Source organism: Paramormyrops kingsleyae, unplaced genomic scaffold, assembly GCF_048594095.1.
Source record: "Paramormyrops kingsleyae isolate MSU_618 unplaced genomic scaffold, PKINGS_0.4 ups190, whole genome shotgun sequence".
NCBI lineage: Eukaryota > Metazoa > Chordata > Actinopteri > Osteoglossiformes > Mormyridae > Paramormyrops > Paramormyrops kingsleyae.
Window position 1 is genome coordinate 1 of NW_027326128.1, and position 18213 is coordinate 18213.

At 43.3% G+C, this 18213-nt stretch overlaps 2 protein-coding genes across 2 annotated transcripts; both read left to right on the forward strand.

Moving 5' to 3' along the window:
- Positions 1-1677: 1677 nt before the first annotated feature.
- Positions 1678-14707, forward strand: LOC140587368 (metastasis-associated protein MTA2-like; the record flags this gene model as incomplete). The annotated part of the gene is made up of 15 exons (XM_072708634.1): positions 1678-1883; positions 3238-3301; positions 3431-3548; positions 3857-3959; positions 4860-4959; positions 5239-5427; positions 6671-6745; positions 7098-7156; positions 7509-7609; positions 7796-7935; positions 8545-8773; positions 11658-11747; positions 11857-11975; positions 12100-12242; positions 12617-14707. Coding segments are annotated over 15 exons (1890 nt in total), but the record flags the coding sequence as incomplete, so codon positions are not given.
- A 1086-nt stretch (positions 14708-15793) lies between these two features.
- LOC140587369 (uncharacterized) lies at positions 15794-17922 on the forward strand. Its single transcript, XM_072708635.1, has 2 exons — positions 15794-16026; positions 16382-17922. Exons 1-2 carry the CDS (start codon positions 16012-16014, stop codon positions 17324-17326), a joined length of 960 nt encoding a protein of 319 aa, XP_072564736.1. The 5' UTR covers positions 15794-16011; the 3' UTR covers positions 17327-17922.
- Positions 17923-18213: the final 291 nt, after the last annotated feature.

Sequence of the window (18213 nt, forward strand, 5' to 3'; positions counted from 1 at the left end):
AAGCAGTAAGGCAGTAGTGTGGAGCGGGTTTCTGCCGGGTGTTGTTCTTCATGCTGGATGGAATGGCGTGGTGGGGGGGGGCAGACTTAAGAGTACACCAGCAATGGAGGGAGACTAAGATCAGCACTTCCCTTTGCTGACGGAAGAGCATAAAGCAGTTGCATAATTTTGTTTGTAAAAACATTACAGTGAAAGTCCAACAAAAGGCTGCCCACTGCAGCTTTGTTGGTTGGCGGTGTGGGGGGGGGTAGGTTGTTCACACTGATGGACAGCAGAGCCCTGTGCATGTGGCCGTTCCGGCCTCCGCACTCTGCCTTGGCCCCCCACCCCCCCGGGCTTGGGCTTTGGCTGTGATCCCATCATACTGGACACACAATGGCTCGCTTAAGGCTGGTTCATTCTTCTCCGCACGTGAATTAGCAAACGTGTCTGCTGGAACATTTATGACGCGTTTGACATCATTGTGCGCCTCCGCGGACAAACACCTGCTGCACTCCAAATTTGTGTCCATACCTGTAAATGTGTGTGCAGACTTGTCTTGAATTGAAAATCTTACGCCAGCCAGCTGACCAAAGTTCGCAGCCCTGTGAGCTGGCTCTCTGAAACATAGAAAAACGGACTCAAACCTAAGTACTCTGGTACATTTGCTGGGAATATCAGAATAATAATTTATATTATTATTATTATTATTATTATTAAAAATATAAAAGCGGCTTCACCGGAGAACTCTGAATGTTTCCGTGCGCACATACGCAGAGTGGATACACGATTGGTGTGCTTGTATGAACCAACCTTTAGAGTGTTCGCTTTTCTCCCCATTTCCCCTTCAGCTTCCACGCTTTTGATTGCTTGTTTCTTCTTCTGCTGCCTTGGCGCTGTCCTGTTATACAAGACCCCCCCCCCCCCCCCCCCATCCTCCTCCCCCCCCCCATGAGGCATGCTGCTCTTCTCTTCTCCTCCGGCCCTCACACACTGCCTGGAACAAAAGGCCCTTGGTGCGTCCAGCGATGCCACGACAAACACAGCATTAACCAGCGCACTTGGATTTGCCTTTGTGAAGGAGTGTGTATATGCGTGCGCGTGCATGCCCCTGTGTGTGCCTGGTGTGTGTATGTCCCTGTGTCAGTCTGCTGGTGTGTGTGTGTGCGTGTGCGTGTGTGTGCGTGCACAATTTTTTTTTTCCCCTAGTAGGAGGTGTACATTTTGGGGGATGGGCACTTTAGGTTTAGTGTACAGGGGTTTCCTGCTGAGTCTTGCAGGGGCTGGCTGGCCAATGGGGGTGGGGGCAGGAGGGGTTAACAAAGAGGTGTGGCCTCAAATACCTCCCCCTCCATCAGGGTTTCCTGTGGCTGAGTGCAGGGGCGGAGTCCACAGGCAAAGTCCCATAATTACACTTCCTACATGTCACTGTTCCATTTCCTGGCTTACTGTATGTGTGTGTGTGCTAGTTTGAGTAAAAAAAAAAAATGTAAAGGATTGAGCAGAATATTTGGCCCCTTAAATTGCATTTATGCAGTTATCACCATCACTGTAACTGAACCACAGGCTTGTGCAGTGCCTTTACTGGCATTTAAAAATTGAACAGTTCATGTTCAGTTTTGGGCTCAGCAGTTAATCCACCAGTGACCTGCTTCAGTCCTTTAACACTGCTTACAACAAGGGCTTTGGGACATGTGATGCTCCGGATGTTTTGGACCACTTGATCCGACGTTTGAAATAATACTTCCAGGGAGGGGTCTGATTTGTTACATTTTTCCTCTCACAGGAGACTTTGAGGAGGAGTCAAAGCAGCCTTCCCTTTCAGAGCAGCAGAAGCATCAGCTGAAGCACAGGGAGCTCTTCCTCTCACGGCAATTTGAGTCCCTCCCTGCGACTCACATACGGTGCGGCCTTCTTCAAATCTCACACCGCGGAGTCACAGGGCTTGACCCCAACACCACAGTTTGGCACATTGCTGCCAGCTGCATTGGGTGGTGAAGAGACCTGTTTTCATGTTGTCTAGAAATCTGCATTCATTAGTGTTTGCCTCTCCCTAATGCAGTGGTACTTCAGTTCTCAAACTCATTAGAACTCAAATTTCTTAAAAGTCGAACCAACCAGTTTGAAAAAAAATTACCTGGAGCTCGATCTGAATCTCAGAAGTCAAACTGTGAACGCTGACCTAAGATAACTTGTACTTGCGGGGAAATGAGTCACGTGGCACGTCTCTCAGCGGAAACAAAGGGTAAAGCTTCAGTCTCAGCCTCACATTCACTGTGATAGCATCCTGCTTGTTTACACTAACTGAATACATATATTTAGACAGTAAAAATACATTTAGACAATGACAGACAGTAAAAGTGAATATTATATAATAAAATACACTTAAAAATAAGGATTTCTTATTCATTATTTTAATATTAATAATAAACCATTAATACATTTAATTATAATAATATTGTCATGCCGAGCGGGACGGAATGGAGACAAAGGCGCAGACGTGAGGGTATCGGGGAATATGGGGTTTAATTACAGGTAAGGCAGGCAAAATGCAGACGGGCAATACAATGACCGGACTGGGGAAACAAACTGAAACGAGGACGAAATACAGAAGACTAATGACTACCAGAAACAGCTGATTCCACACGGGGTTAACGAGGGGGCGTGGCACACGGATGGAGCGGGCCATCGGAGCAAGACACAGTGTTTTATTTATTTAACTTTACACATTGTTTGGATACATTTATTTTCTTACTTTACAAATTACTGTTTTGATAAATGTGCTTAGATGTGTTTAGTACAGTATATGCTCTTCCTGCTTTATCCGGTTCATTTTGTGTTTAAATGCTAAGAAAAACATATTTAGGTGTAATTTTTTTGGGGCCGGGAACCAATTAATTGGTTTTCCATTATTTCTTATGGGGAAAATTCGATCAAATCTCGAACTTTTTAGGATTCGATCTGGAGTTCTGAACGGATTAAGTTCGAGTTCCGAGGTACCACTGTACTTTGTTTTAAAATTGCTGAGTGCACAGAGCTGTATCTTGAATTTATGATCAGCTGTGAGCTCTGTGATGCTGTTGAAGATATTTTGTGCAGCTGTAGCTGTAACGTAACATGATTGAAAGTACAGCACCGATTCTAACGTAACTCTACCAGCCATGATCTGAGCAGGCTTGAGTTGTGTGATGCTGATTGATCTAGCCCTCTGTCGATCTCCTCTGATCTGTCTCTCCTTCCTGTGCTTGATCTCTGCAGGGGCAAATGCAATGTTACCCTCCTCAATGAAACAGATGTGCTGACTGGCTACCTCGAGAAAGAGGTGAGATGCTGCTGCCTATCCTATTCCACCCGCTGGGGCTTCATGCTCTGCTTTACCACGGACGGGCAGCTCTACCGCTCTACATGAACATCATATGTTTACTCCTGTTCATCTCCCATTCTGTCCCAGGACTATTTCTTCTACTCTCTGGTGTTTGACCCAGTCCAGAAGACTCTACTGGCAGACCAAGGCGAGATTCGGGTTGGCTCCAAGTACCAGGCTGAAATTCCTGACAAGCTTGCCGATGGTGAGCGTGAATGACTGTGCAATGTCCCCTCTGACCTTTTTAGTCACCTGCAACATTTTTATTTCAGTTTTCTGTCTCAGGGCAAATGTGTTCAATAGGCTCATTATAAAGATGATGAAACAGCTGCAGCATAGATGAGATTAATCACTGCCTGCTCTAGTTGTCCTGCCGTAGCTTGCTGTGAAGAAGCACGTGGAGCATGTGTGGCGGCCAGCTGTGAGAAAGACAGAGTCTGCTACCCCATACAGAGCCTCCGGGGAGCTTGTGGTGGCTGTATGACCACATGTCTGTCTTCTCCTGCTGTGCAGGGGACTTGGATGACCGTGTGCAGGAAAAGCTGGAGACAAAGGTGTGGGACCCAGACAACCAGTTAAAGGATCAGCAGATTGACCAGTTCCTGGTAGTGGCACGGTATGTTGGCCTTGCTAAATCCTGTCCTCTTAGGAGAAATACTGGCTCCATGGAGGTCTTGTGGTCAGCTGCTGGATGGATGTGGAGCCTGTTAAGGAGGGCTAGCTGGTTCTCAGAATTAAAGCTTCCCAGTGACAGGAAGTGGCTGATCAAAGCCTGAAAGGACACTGTAGTGTTCTGTGTACTGGACTGTGAAGGACTGATGAGCTGGGTCTCTGCAGGAGCACTTGCCATATGCTCTGCGGTCACTGCACGTCCAAGTCCAGTAGGGGCTGTCACTGCTCGGCAATCATAATTATCATCATTATTATTATTGTTGTTGTTTTATTATTGTTGTTGTTGTTATTATTATTACTATTATCTAGCCTGACTCAAAGCTGTTAAGTGATTTTTGTTTATGATATTGAAATACTGTAACAGCAATTTGAAAATGCATGCTGAGAGTATAGATACCATAACACAGGTGTGCTGCCATTAGCTAGATACTGCTTGGACTAGTTCTGCATGGAAAATGGCTAATCTGCACTAGTCTGTTGATTACAAAATGCCCTGTCTAGCCGTGACTGGTGTGTTTTGGCCTGTTGTGTTCAGTTACATTGGCAGCTGTTGCCATCTCCTGGACGACAATGGCATTACAAGCCTTATCCACAGAACAGATTGATGTTTCTTTGATGGTTCTTCGACATTTTTGCAGACCTTTGCACTGAGACCCATTCTTAATCCCCTGAAATGAAAATTATCCTGTGGCCTTTCGAGTCTGATCATGGCTAGGCTGTGCAGCAGGTCACTGGGCTCGGGGGTGGAAACCTTGGGGCTGTACTCATGCTGTGCAGTATGTAGGCCTGTGCTGGATGTGCAGATGGTAATGTGTGTGTGTGTGTGTGTGGGGGGGGGGTGCAGGGCAGTGGGGACCTTCGCCCGTGCCCTGGACTGCAGCAGCTCCATCCGACAGCCCAGCCTGCACATGAGCGCTGCTGCCGCCTCGCGAGACATCACACTGGTGAGAAGGACACGTCTGCTGCATTCATCTCCTCTGCAGATTATACAGCGAGTAGACTAGGGAGCTCATCCATTCACCGGTGGTTCCAAGTCCCCTTAGTCTTAGCCTTCAATAGTGCTAATACAGTAACGCTTTGGGAAGCATCCAACCAGGCTGGATTTTTAATTGCGTTTTAATCTAGTGGGGAAAAGTTGAGAAAAGTAGCTAAATATGGAGGTTGTGTGTCAGTCAGTAATGCCAAGCCAAAATGGCTCAGTACTGCCCATGCCCACATTGCAGTTTCACGCCATGGACACCCTGCAGAAGAACGAGTACGACCTGGCACGTGCCATGTCCACGCTGGTGCCCCAGGGTGGCCCAGTGCTGTGTCGCGATGAGATGGAAGAATGGAGTGCCTCCGAGGCCATGCTGTTCGAAGAGGCGCTGGAGAAGTACGGCAAGGATTTCAACGACATACGCCAGGACTTTGTGAGTGTCTGGCCAAGGAAGCATTAAGCCGTGGGGGGTGGGGGGTGGGGGGGGCAGCTCTGGGTAACATGATGCTTGAAGGAAAGGACAGGAGTCGTTGCAGCCCCCAGGACTTTAGGAAACTTGACAAAGGAAGTAACTTTCATTGAATCAATATCACGATGATTAAATTAGGTTATATGTCAGTAGGACTGTCAGTATTGATTACATTAACAATTTGAATAGTCTACCAATTAATTTGCTCGATTTAATCGAGTAATATATGATACATGTGACAATTGGTGCGAGGCAGGAACCAACCCTGGATGGGCTGCCAGTTCACCGCAGGGTGCACAGTGACTCACGCATGCAGTGAACGGGTCACCAGAAGATATTTGTTGTCTTCTGTATGGAAATATTTTGTATTCTATAGAGCAGATTTTGAGCAAGACCAAGGGATTTGTTGGCTCTGCTTTGTGTCTGTTGGCACAATGCTCTGCAACAACACTAATTTATTATTTACTTGACTGTAGTTTATTTTGGATACATTTTCATTTAATTTCATTTCACTTCGTTTTATAGTCTAAATATTGCAATATTTGTCATAAATATAACAAATATACTATTATATGTTCACATATATACACACACACAACTGTTATTAATGTATGCTTATTATGTGCCATATTATGTATGTGATGGGGCTAGCCTTCATTTTAGCTGTGATTATCTTGAGATGCAGGATTCATGGAAAGTAAACTGAGCTAAATAATTTAAGTCAAAGTGATGAGAAAGACAGTCCAGGCTACTCCCAAGAGGCTATACAGTACATAGCTAATAGTTGTCTATGGCTAACCTTGCATTAATTTGGTGTGTACGTGGATGTCATGTCGTCTTTTGCAGTCATGCTGCTGTGAAGTGACATTGAAGTTCTGCAATGACTTTGTCATTCACTTTTAAAGTGGTGTTCTTACACAGCTGTTGCTTTCATTCTCTTATTTATCCTCTGTGCTTGGTCTGCCTTGTTGCAGAGTGATTGAGAAGGCAAGTTTTAATCGATGCTTTAAAATAAATAGAGTGATACAGTTTACTCAAGTTATCCTGACACCTCTAAATGTTGGTATTTTGTAGTTATGGCATCACCTGTAGGCAAAACAGGTAAAACAGTAAGTAACCTACATGAGTTGTTGATGCTTGCTGACAGTGTGAGGGTGGTGTGCTTCTGGGTTTAGGGTAACGCATCATGTTTGAATTTCCCTGACAGCTGCCCTGGAAATCGCTGGCCAGTGTTGTTCAATTCTACTACATGTGGAAAACTACGGACCGCTACATCCAGCAGGTGAGCTCTCTGACATATACACAGCTCATTTGCTCTGCCGATTATATGACAGCTCTGACACGTTGTCTCATTCACAATATAACACATTAGCACTTTACTTGTCAGTTTGAACTAACTGCTGTTTAGCTCAACAGTAAACTGCTGTGCTGTGTCTTTGAGGCTAAGCGAAGCTTAACCATGGAGTGAGTGTAGTGTCACTGATGAGCTGTATTCCGTCCTCACAAACGGAAATGGTCATTATTTTTCTCTTGAGCTGTATTCGGCCTCCATAACAGAATGCCTGATGCATTGTCAAGCTTGTTGTATTTAAAACTTGCTAATAGTTAGTTGTTCTGTCTTTCTCTGTGTTCAGAAAAGGCTGAAAGCAGCAGAAGCAGACAGCAAACTGAAACAGGTTTACATCCCAACCTAGTAAGTGGTCCTCTTGGGTGACGTTTTGTTCTAACTATTAGTCTGATTGTTCATCAGATATGAACCTGTGTTCGCTTGTGCTGGTTCTCAATGTCTGTGTTTGTGTAAACATTCTTGTCTTACATCTCACCCTGTGTGTCCATCTTGTATGAGTACGTGTTCTTCAGGCATTGTTCAGTTGGTCATGGCATACTCTGCTGAGTAGAGTGTTGTAGCTCACACGCCTTTAATAAAAATGCTTGGACAGAAACTGCAGTGTCATGTAAATGTTCCACATTTTTGTCGTCGTATTATTATGTAAAATTGTGAAGTGTCTCTGTTATTTACCTATTACTTTATTTCTCTTTACCAGTACCAAGCCCAACCCGAACCAGATCATGGCCCCAGGCAACAAGCCTGGCATGAATGGAGCAGCAGGCTTTCAGAAAGGGCTCAGCTGCGAGAGCTGCCACAGTGAGTATCTGCTCTCCAGACGTGCAACACCTGGTGCATGAACATGGCAGCATGAACAGCTGCCTTATTAAATGAGGTAGACCTACTGTGAAATTTCACACACAGTACATTGCTGACTGGAATCCTGTGGTGTGTTGGTACTTGATAACTGGGGCTTTTGTCACCCTGCTCTCGTACATCCTGCAGCTGCTCAGTCACCACAGTGGTATGCCTGGGGCCCCCCCAACATGCAGTGCCGACTGTGCGCATCATGCTGGATTTACTGGAAGAAGTATGGAGGTCTGAAAACCCCCACACAGCTAGAGGGCGCCACAAGAGCAAGTTCGGTACGTATGGCATTACTAGTTTTGTGGCAGTTTAGTTATTGCATTCTAGCTACATAGTGCTCTTTATAGTCTTGTGGAGAAGGGGTCATATTCTTTGTATTTTAAGAATTGCAGGTCTCATTTTTCAAAACACAACTTAATGTCCAACAAATTTTATCATTATCAATCTATTGGCAAAGATTGTCATCGGGCACCAATATCTTTTGGGTGGTCTCTAGTATGGCTGCATGATTCTGGGTAAAATATATTTCACTCTTTATTAGCTAATTAGCTAATTATTGTTATTAGGTAATTATTATTATTTATGAAGACATAATGAACGATATATTTTAATCCTGACAGTATAGGTTAATCCTGACAGTTTAGGTTAATCCTGAAATGGGACTGTCACATCAACTTTGCAGAGCCGAAAAGGCCAGCTCCAGATTTTTTGCAAACGCCTAATTTCCAAATGCAAGAAATACTAAACATAAACCTCATTTGCACTTTATTATAACAACCTTGAACAAATATATTTGCTACAAATTTGTTGTGTTAATGGAGTTTGCTTTCACAATATGGAGCCATGCACTTTTCCTGATTCACATTTTCACATCCCTCCTTCCCAAGGATGCCGCCCCCCGAGTTCATATGACCCGCCAGGAAGTGCAAGGCATGTCTCCCTTCACCAGTAGCGCCGGCCGAGCCAAACTGCTGGCCAAAAACCGCCAGACCTTCATCCTGCAGACCACCAAGCTAACCAGAATCGCCCGTCGGGTGTGCCAGGACATCCTACAGCCTCGCCGTGCCGCTCGCCGCCCCTACGCCTCCATCAATGCCAATGCCGTCAAGGCAGAGTGTAAGATATACATGTGCCGTTACCAGGATATGACGATGCTTAAAGTGGTTGATGGCATGGGGGTGTGACTACAGTAAAAGTTGTGGACCTGAGGGAGGAAGGCAACAGCACATTATCAATGTTTGGGTGGGCAGACTGCTGACCCGTAGCCATGCCCTTGCTGCGTACCGTCATTTTGACACTTTGCATGCCATTAGTTTCAGAACCACTGTTTTACACAATTGAAAAAGCTGCTTCACACTATTTGTTTCCGTAATTTAGTTAGAGAAACTGCCTGCTGAATTTTCACTGCATTTCATAACAACCCATGCTTGAATTTTGAGGAAAGGGTGCAGTTCATCAGCCAGCAGAATAGTCAGTTGGAGAACTTCATTCACTCGATTTTTAGTTGACCTATTCTCCTTTTTCAGTCTTTCATTTAGTTTAAGGTTCTTATTTGCATCCAAATAATTTGGGTGCTGGTAAAGGACTAAATTACTGATCCTTCGATAGTAAGAGGAATGTTAGTGAGCCACAGGGAGTACATTACCTGCTTGCTCTGATTGTCAGAAGTCATTATGTGATGACAAATGATCTTCTTCTGACATAATTTAGGGCTTTTTGCATGTGCTAAAAGGTGGTGTCATAGTTGCATTCTTGTAATTTGCCTTGTAAGGTTCTGTTTAGCGGATGGATAGTTGAATGGAACATTCAGAAGAAATTTCTGGTCCTGTCCCAGATCCCAATGGCCTAAGAAAGAGAACGTGAAATTCCTACAAATGTGAAAATTCACAAATAATATTTAGGCAGCTCTAACCTCAACCCATAACATTCTGCTAGCCTCAGTGATGACATGGTCTTTATTACCAATTTCTAAACAAACAGTACTGTGCTGTACACTTTGCCATTTCCTATGTAGACCTTATAACAGGGGTGTCCAAACTTATCCGCAAGGGGCCGGTGTGTATGTGGGTTTTCGCTGCAACTCCCTAATTAGATTACTAATTAGAGGACTGATTGGCTGAAGAGTCCTCACACCTGGGTTTGAACAGCTGACATAAAGGTTATCCCAAAAACCTGCATACACACCGGCTCTTTGCAGATAATATTGGACACCCCTGCCTTTTAATATACAAACCATCTAACTTGTACACCTGTATGTACAAAGTTACTAGGGTACTCACTGGGACTTAATATTACAAATGAAACAATAATGACACTGAAAAGTTTAAAAGTTACTGCAGGAATACGAGATTCCAGGGTCACAAAGAATGGGTGCCGTACCCAAAGCAAAGACTTAATAATATGGATGTAGTGTGTACACTTCTGTTAGTAGTACTATGCAAATATTATGTATCACTAATATTTATGTATTGTGTGATTTTTATGGGATCCAAATAATTTTCAGTATTGTTTTTGGCATGAGTCTGAACTCAAGATTAATACTTCTTTAAACATTAATAGTAGTTTCAAAAAGTACATTTCTGAAAGTATAGTACCTGTGGAAAAGTCTCTGATACACATTCAGAAATGAATAACATGATTAATACTTAATGTGAAAGCATGTGCGCTGTAGTGCCAGACCATCCACGATCCTGAATGTTCATCCTTAGAGTAATTGCGCCAGGCACTTGTGTACTTTGACGTCAGCCCTGAGGTAGCGCTGTAAAGCGAATTTGCTCTTAAGTTACATTTATGAAGTGTGGTATGGATGTTATAAGAATAAATTTGAATTTTACTTAAACTAACTGTGCATTATGCTCTTAGTACACTTGACATGGTTATGATTGTGAGTGAAAAAAAATCCATAAACTGATAATAAAATAAGATACAAAAATAAAACTAGAACTAAATGACAACTATACATATTGGTTCTGAAACCAACTGGAATAAAAACTTCAAATACCATTTTAAAATATTGTTTAGCTAAAGTAATGATTTATCTTTGGGCCTCTCATACATTGTACAACAAACCATACAAATAGTCAATGGCAGTACATTGTGATAGTTTGTAGTGGCCAGCAAAGTCCTACAAGTTTCAGAATCTTTATTGTTCACCAAGTACCAAGTGTGAGAGATTCCTCTTGATGTAGGTGTCAACACAGATATACAAGATAAGATATGTCAGACCCTAGAAATAAACTTACTAACACCTAAAGTAAAATATATAACTAAATAGATTTACATCTTTAAAATAAATACTAATGAAACCACAAATCAAACTAAACTAGATTTCAAATGAAAATAAAAATGGTAGAAAACCAAATAAAAAAAACTAAAAAAAAAATGGTATATTGCATTGCAATACCAAGGTATTTTATTTTAGTTTGTAGCCATTTGGGAATCTTTACATTTCTTTCTCAGTCAACCATTCTTCAAATCTGCTAGCCTTTTTTGTTATCAGTCTAATGAAAGATGGTAAAAAACAGGGTATTTATATATAATCTTTGGTCCAACTACTTTCTGAATCATGGTCACTTTTCCACTAGCCAATGAAGGCCTACTTATTGACCAAAATCAGTCATGGAGGATCTTGGGTCTGCAGTAGTTGCCATGTGAATGAGAGGAGGTGGGGCAAATCCTCTAATGTGTCTTTCTATGAATCTGTTTCTGTGCGTCTGTGTTTGTGTGTGTGTGTCAGTCGGTGTCTCTGTGTCAGTCTGTGCATTCCTGTATCAGTCTGTGTGCGTCTTTGTGACAGTCTGTGTGCGTGCCTCACCTCACTGTCCAAAGCATGAACAAAGAGAAAAGTGCATTTGACATGGATAAATTCAACACTTTGGAAAATGAATATTGGTACGGTTTCAAAATTACAGAACCGATGCGTATCAAAATCAATATTTTCAACACTATCGACTATCAATAATCAGCTGTCTCATGTCGAATCTTATTTTTTTTCTTTCAGGCATGATCCGGCTCCCTAAAGCATCTAAAACTCCTGTGAAGAACCGGCCAGTTGTTCGGCCCACTCTGGTCACCATAGTTAAAGAGCTGGGTAAGACTGACACCTAGGACAGCCAGTCAGTGTGACGCCTGCAGTTTCGGAGACCAGTGGAGTCTGACTTACCCATGCAGGCTGGGTGACTCTCTGTCTTCACTGTCAGCTCTCCAGGCTCCTTTGAAGCTGAAGGCCCCCAGGGGAGCCCCTACCCCCATTAACCGCAACCAGGTGACGCAGCCTCGGGCAGCCAGTAACCTGCTGGGAAAGAGGACCTTTGACAGTGTAAGTACCAGCTGAGTATGCATCGCCTGTTAGAAACAGGTTGATTGTAACATCATCTACGTCACTTTCACCAGCCATGACTTAAAGGCTTTACAATCATCTGATGCCCCTCTGTGTTTTGCAGGTTGCTGGGCTCCCTTTTGCTGCCAACGGCAGACCATTCACTTCTGCCATGAGGACCACCTCCCAGTCTGTCATCAAGCGCCAGAAGGTCAACCAGGGAGATGCTCCCAACCCTGTAGTATTTGTGGCCACCAAGGACACCAGGTGGGTGTTCTCACAGGGCCATGGCAGACCTCAAAAGTACATCTGAAGAACATGCTCTAGGTGGGTCTCCCACCATACGGGTATGTAAAAGGGTTAGTATAATACCTCAAAGCACTCTGATGTATAGGATTTTATTGTACAGTGATATTGCAGCTAGCCAGTGCTTTTGTGTAAGTATGGTTTACTGAGACCTCTTAAAGCATTATTTTCAGTTCTTGTCTTTTTAAACTTTTTGTATAAACCGCGCTCAGCTGCTGGACTTGATACGTCAAGAGGAGCAGTTTTTAAACTGTTCTTGGGACTTAGGCAACTGAGTTCTGAGTGCATTGTTGCAAAATCCTGAGCATAGAGTGGTGTGTATGGTGATATTTCAGAGCCCTCAGGAAACACCTGACACAGGCAGAGATGAGGAGAGCGGCCAGGAAGCCCCACGTTGCCGTGCGGGTGAAGCTGCCAGCGTCCCTTCGTCCACTGCCAGGCTCCATCCTGCCCTCCAGCACCAACGAGCCCATTGTGCTTGAGGACTGAGCAGCCTGCCATCATACATATTGTTGTTGTCTTTTTTTGTTATTCACCCTTCCTGGGATATGTCTACTTTCTAAAACCCTATAGTGTGCAAACCGTAAACCCAAATGCATTCGCCAACCCACTTGCACACGTTACCCCAATAGGTATTGTTTTTTTTGGCTTTTAAATCATTTTATTACTGTCATTTGAAATTTTTAACAATTTTAACACGTGTATAAAGAATTGTGCTCATGTTCAAATCGTTAAAGCACACTTTTTCCTTCAGGTCTTTTTTGTGTAAATATTTTCTGAATTTGAGATGTTACACTTGGGATGGTGGGTGGTGAGGGTGGGAATTTTGACATTTGGATGAAATTTTTATGCTTTGTGGCAATGGATTTGCCCCCCTATTTCCCTGTCATATTTTTCAGTGGACTAAGAGTGAATAACTGCCACCATCTCTGTATAATTAATAATAATTTGTTTTTAGCAGGCTTTATGAAACATCCCCCCCCCCCCCAAAAAAAAAAAAAAACAAAACAAACACAACTCTCCTCCCCCAGGTTTTGGGTTAGAAAATACACTGTGAGTATGACTTGTAAAGATGCCATATTCTGGTCATTTTAAACCTCCAACATCCAAACAATCATACTCTTAGCCCTCACTGGTATTGGAATCTTGTTAACAGATGTGGCAAAATCTGTTGGCATTCTTAAAATTTGTAAATTGGCTGTATTATCCCTATTGTGGATATGAAACCAGGTGTTTATATTGAAAAGGGTCCTATTGTAGCAGTTTTGCTATGGACCGTTTAAGGTTAATTCTCCTCATAATTAGTTTGACTTCCAGGTCCAGTTGGATAATTTTCCTCTTATGGAATCTGTTCAGTCTCAAGTTGAATGACTTTATAATGTGTGAAAGTGTATCTAGTGGGTGAAACTCGGGCTATGGATTTTCCACCACCTATGGGCGGAAGTTTGTTCCCTGTGGGAAAGATTGACCAGCAAGTGCTACTGGGTTCAGTGGACATGTGGAAGGAACACGGCGTCTGATGCTGGCAAACGGTAATGTGCTCAGTACTGAACAGCCAGCTGAAATTCACAGAGAAACATGAAGATTTGTGGCAGCGGGTGAAGATGAGGACACTGGTGTGGTATGGCTGCATAAACGTGTAAAACCATCCCATTGGATGCACTTATGCTAATGTCCGGGGGGTGTCAGCCTTTGCAGAAGGAAACGCACCTGCCTGCAAGGCTAATGGCAGAAGTTTGAAGATGGACCATGCTGTTTGAGGATCGGGTGAAAGCCTAAGCATACCTTCACACCTGAAGTGAATCGCTGGCCAATTAATGACTGCAGATACACCGCTGAGCATTGAGATTTCCACTTGGACCAAGACAGCCTGCAGAGGAGATTGTCCATTATTGCTAGAGCGGTGAAAGGAGCTGAACCAGGCCCTGGTTGTCTTCCTCAGGGATACGCCCCCCCTCCCCCCAGCGGCTGACCTGGATTATGGTTGGCTTGTTTCTTCATCAGCAGGTGACAAATTTAAAAGGATTAATTGGTTAAGGTTGCTATTTCATGGTCCATTTTGCACTTTTGACTCAAGCATCCAGAGGTAGGTTAGGAATTTCTTTGGAAAATTAACCTAAAGTGTTTTTTGAGATTAATCTGCGCAGACAGAAGCCAGCTGAAGGTAAATTGGCAGGACAGACCGTTTAGGAAGAAAGTGGAATCTGGAGTATTCTGTTCTTTTAATTGTGGAGGAGTTTAATATATGGAACTTGTAATTGGTCTGCATTACCAGATGTGGGGACTGGGTATGGGTTCGGAAACGGGGAGTGGATTTTGTACGCTAGAGAAATATGCTACAATTTTTTTTTTTTTTTTAAATTCCAGTGTCTATGTACCCCATTAATGTATCTTGAGATAAGAAATAAAGGTTTTTTTGTTCTTGACGTGCAAATTTTCCTTGTGCATTTTTTTGTGAAAATTGTTGTAAGTTTCTCTCATACTTTTCACAAGTCCATGTGCATGTCTTAATGTTTCAGCTATAAAAAATGTAGTTGATAGCCAGTAATTCCGTTCTGGATCAGTCAAGTCTCACGGCTTTGTCTAACGTCAACATGGACGCCTAACTTTGCCTGAACTTAGTCTTAAATGCGTCAGACAATTTGTTTCTTCTATATTAAACAAAACATAAATGCAACACAACCATTTCAACCACGTTTTTGATAAAAAAAAGAAATTAAATAGATTTCCAATCGCTGAAATTCGATTCATTCGGCTCTTTTGTTCAATGCCAACCCGAAAATCAGGTGGGTCGTAGAACACAATCCCCATCTTCCTATCTGCTGCTATCACCGTCTCCCCGCCAGTAGCAGTGAGACACGGAGCGTTGATCACGTTGCCGATTGCGGCTTCTGGAATGTCCCACTGTTCACGCTTTATACGGGCCGATCCAGCGCATGTAGTATATGTATCAGGTTGTGCGTACAGCCAGAATCTATAAAAGGCTATTGAAAATGGCGTATGGAAGAGAAATAACTCCGGCAATAGACCCCCACCGACAAGCCACCGACATGCCAATGGCACAGTCCCACAAAACTTGAGACATTTGAACTATTATGCTCTTCAATAAAAATTGCACATTTTAAAGTGCCCATTTACAATACCATAATAAGTATTTATTGAACCATGAGGCTCAATCAACGTGTTGATACTTTCAGTAGATAATTTAATTTTAAAGAATTGATCAACCTTTTATTTGACACAATTTGAAAGACATACGGTGTTTGTCTACAAAAAATCTAAATTTTCAAACTTCCGTAAAAGATGCAGTTTTAATTGTGCTAATATCATTCACATGAAGTACATGCAAGTTGAATATTCTAATAAACATTAACTGTTTAATTAAATTATCCAGGCGCGACATTAACAAAGAATAGACCTTAGTGTTTTCCCCCATATAGCGGCAAATGTTTATTACAGCACTATCTATGCCGTGCGAACCAATTAAGGTAATTCACCTGGCGCTCCTAATCTTGCTGGCTATCAGACGCTCCTCTTGACGTATCAAGTACAGCAGCTGAGCGCGGTTTATACAAAATTGCCTTTCGATGTACGTAATACGTCAATGGTGCTTTTTTCAGTTGCTTTAGGGGAGTTTTAGTTAATTAGTAAGACCTGCTGGGAATTGAGTGTGGAGCAGCTACTGAAGATCTCTTTTGGCCGATAATTCAGAGTGGACTTGATTTCAGTTATGTCTGAGGAGGAGGTGGGTTATTTTTTATATGTTTTAATGTGCATAAATTATGTTTTGGTATGTTGTGCCTGCAGAACACCTCTATTGGTATATTAGTACATCAATTTGTTCCTGTTTTAGGAGAGAAGTGGTTTGGAAGGTTGCTAGTTTCCAAATCTTAAGTAAGGCTAACACCTGCTTTCTCAAATGTGTCGCTTTGTATAAAAATGTCTGCTAAAGTAATGTAAGTATAATTCTGGTGGAATTTCAAAAAGGTATGTAATTGTGAACACACATGTATACAGTACTTCAAAAAGTGAAAACGCCATAGACATACTCCAAACAGATTTTCATTTCATTTAGGTTGTTTGCCTTCCATTACTCCTAGTCTATTGCAGACCTGTTGCTCACCCCTTACCCAGAAGATGAGGACAGTGAGGAGTCCCTGTTTCCGGTTGAACCTCTGCACTGGTCTGGCCTGTCCTTGGCAGAGGCTCTGCTGCCGCTGGTGGAATCCCCCATGTCCTCCCATGTGCCCCAGTCACCATGGCTGTGCTCAACGCGCTACAAGACGGAGTTGTGTAGCCGCTATGCTGAGACCGGTTCCTGCAAGTATGCTGAGCGCTGTCAGTTTGCCCACGGTCTCCATGACCTACGCGTGCCCTCCCGTCACCCCAAGTACAAGACAGAGCTGTGTCATGCTTTCCACACTGTTGGCTACTGTGCTTATGGTGCACGCTGCCTCTTTGTGCACGGACCTGAGGAGCAGAGGCAGGTCAGGCCGCGGCGCCGCAATATCCCCTGCCGTACCTTCCGCTCCTTCGGTGTGTGTCCGTTTGGTGCCCGCTGCAACTTTCTGCATGTTGATGTTGGTGATGAGGATGAGAATGGTAAGCATAAAGGGGGCCGCCAGCCTGGCACTCTGTGCCGCACTTTCAGCTCCTTTGGCTTCTGCCTGTATGGGACTCGCTGTCGCTTCCAGCACAGAGTTCCAGCAGCCAACTCTGCTGGAGGCCCGGACTGCAGCCTGGGTGTTTCCTGTGCACAGCAGCTGGCTGGGAGAGCCCTGTCCCTAGCCTCAGATTTGCTGTCTTCGTCTGATTCATCCTCTTCCCCTCCTCAATCTGCTCTCACTTCACCTGTATACTTGGATGACTCTTGTACCCTCACCCCACCAATAGCCTCTTCTGTTCCACTGGGCCACAATGCATTCACTTTCTCCAGCCAACACCTGAGTGACCTCCTCCTGCCTCTGGCCTGGAGGTTGAAGCAGCTGGAAAGTACTCCTGCAAAGGTCAATAGCTCCCCAGGTGTGGAGGGTAAAAGCATTTAGTCTAAGTGGATGATGGTCCTGTTTTTAAACCTCCATGTATGCAATCTTAATTTTGGAAGGGGGGTGTTTTTGTTCTAAAACCAACTTAAGAGGTAGTATTTTGATGGCACAGTTGCGTTTAGCATGCTTATTTAATGTGTGTCAGTCTGAGCCTGGATATTTTTTCTACCATTCGAAGTGTGGTTTCCTTTACATCTAGATGCTGATTGCTGTTCTATATTGCTTGAGTCAGTGTTTCTCAGACTTTGGGGGTTTTCTGAACAGTATCTCCACGTGCAACTTTTTTTTTTTTTTTGCATGATCATTACAGCCTCTGCTGTGCCATGTGTGCTAGGATAGTATGTGTATCTGGGACCTGCTACTGGAACCTGAGAGGTTTGAGTCACTGGACTTGCCATTATCAGCACATGAATATTTAAATGGAGCCTTTAGTGTGAACTAATATTTTATTTGTTTTTAATCTTTGTACATATTTCTCAGATGACACAAGTCAACGTTGAATGTTGGTATTTAATCCTTGTGTAATTTAAGGTGTTTGACTAATTTATTTTGAGACTAACCTCTCCACTCCTGGATAATAAACCATTCAATCTTAAGCCAAACTCTTGTGCATTCAATTTGTGGATAGCTGTTACTTAAGTGTCCCCTTTAGTGTGGTGCAAGAACAAGTCTTGCATGTTAGTTGTGCTCTGGTGGGTAATTGTGGTGAATCCACCAGAACACAGGCGGTCCATCAAAGTAAATAACGTGATCAAATTGATATGTCGTCTCTACTCGAAAAAGACGCAATTCGCGTCATAAGGGTTACTTTGAAGCATTCAATCTGCTAGAACTGTACTTTGCGTAACATTTCTAGGAGTAAAGTTGGAAACGTTTCCTTCCCTATT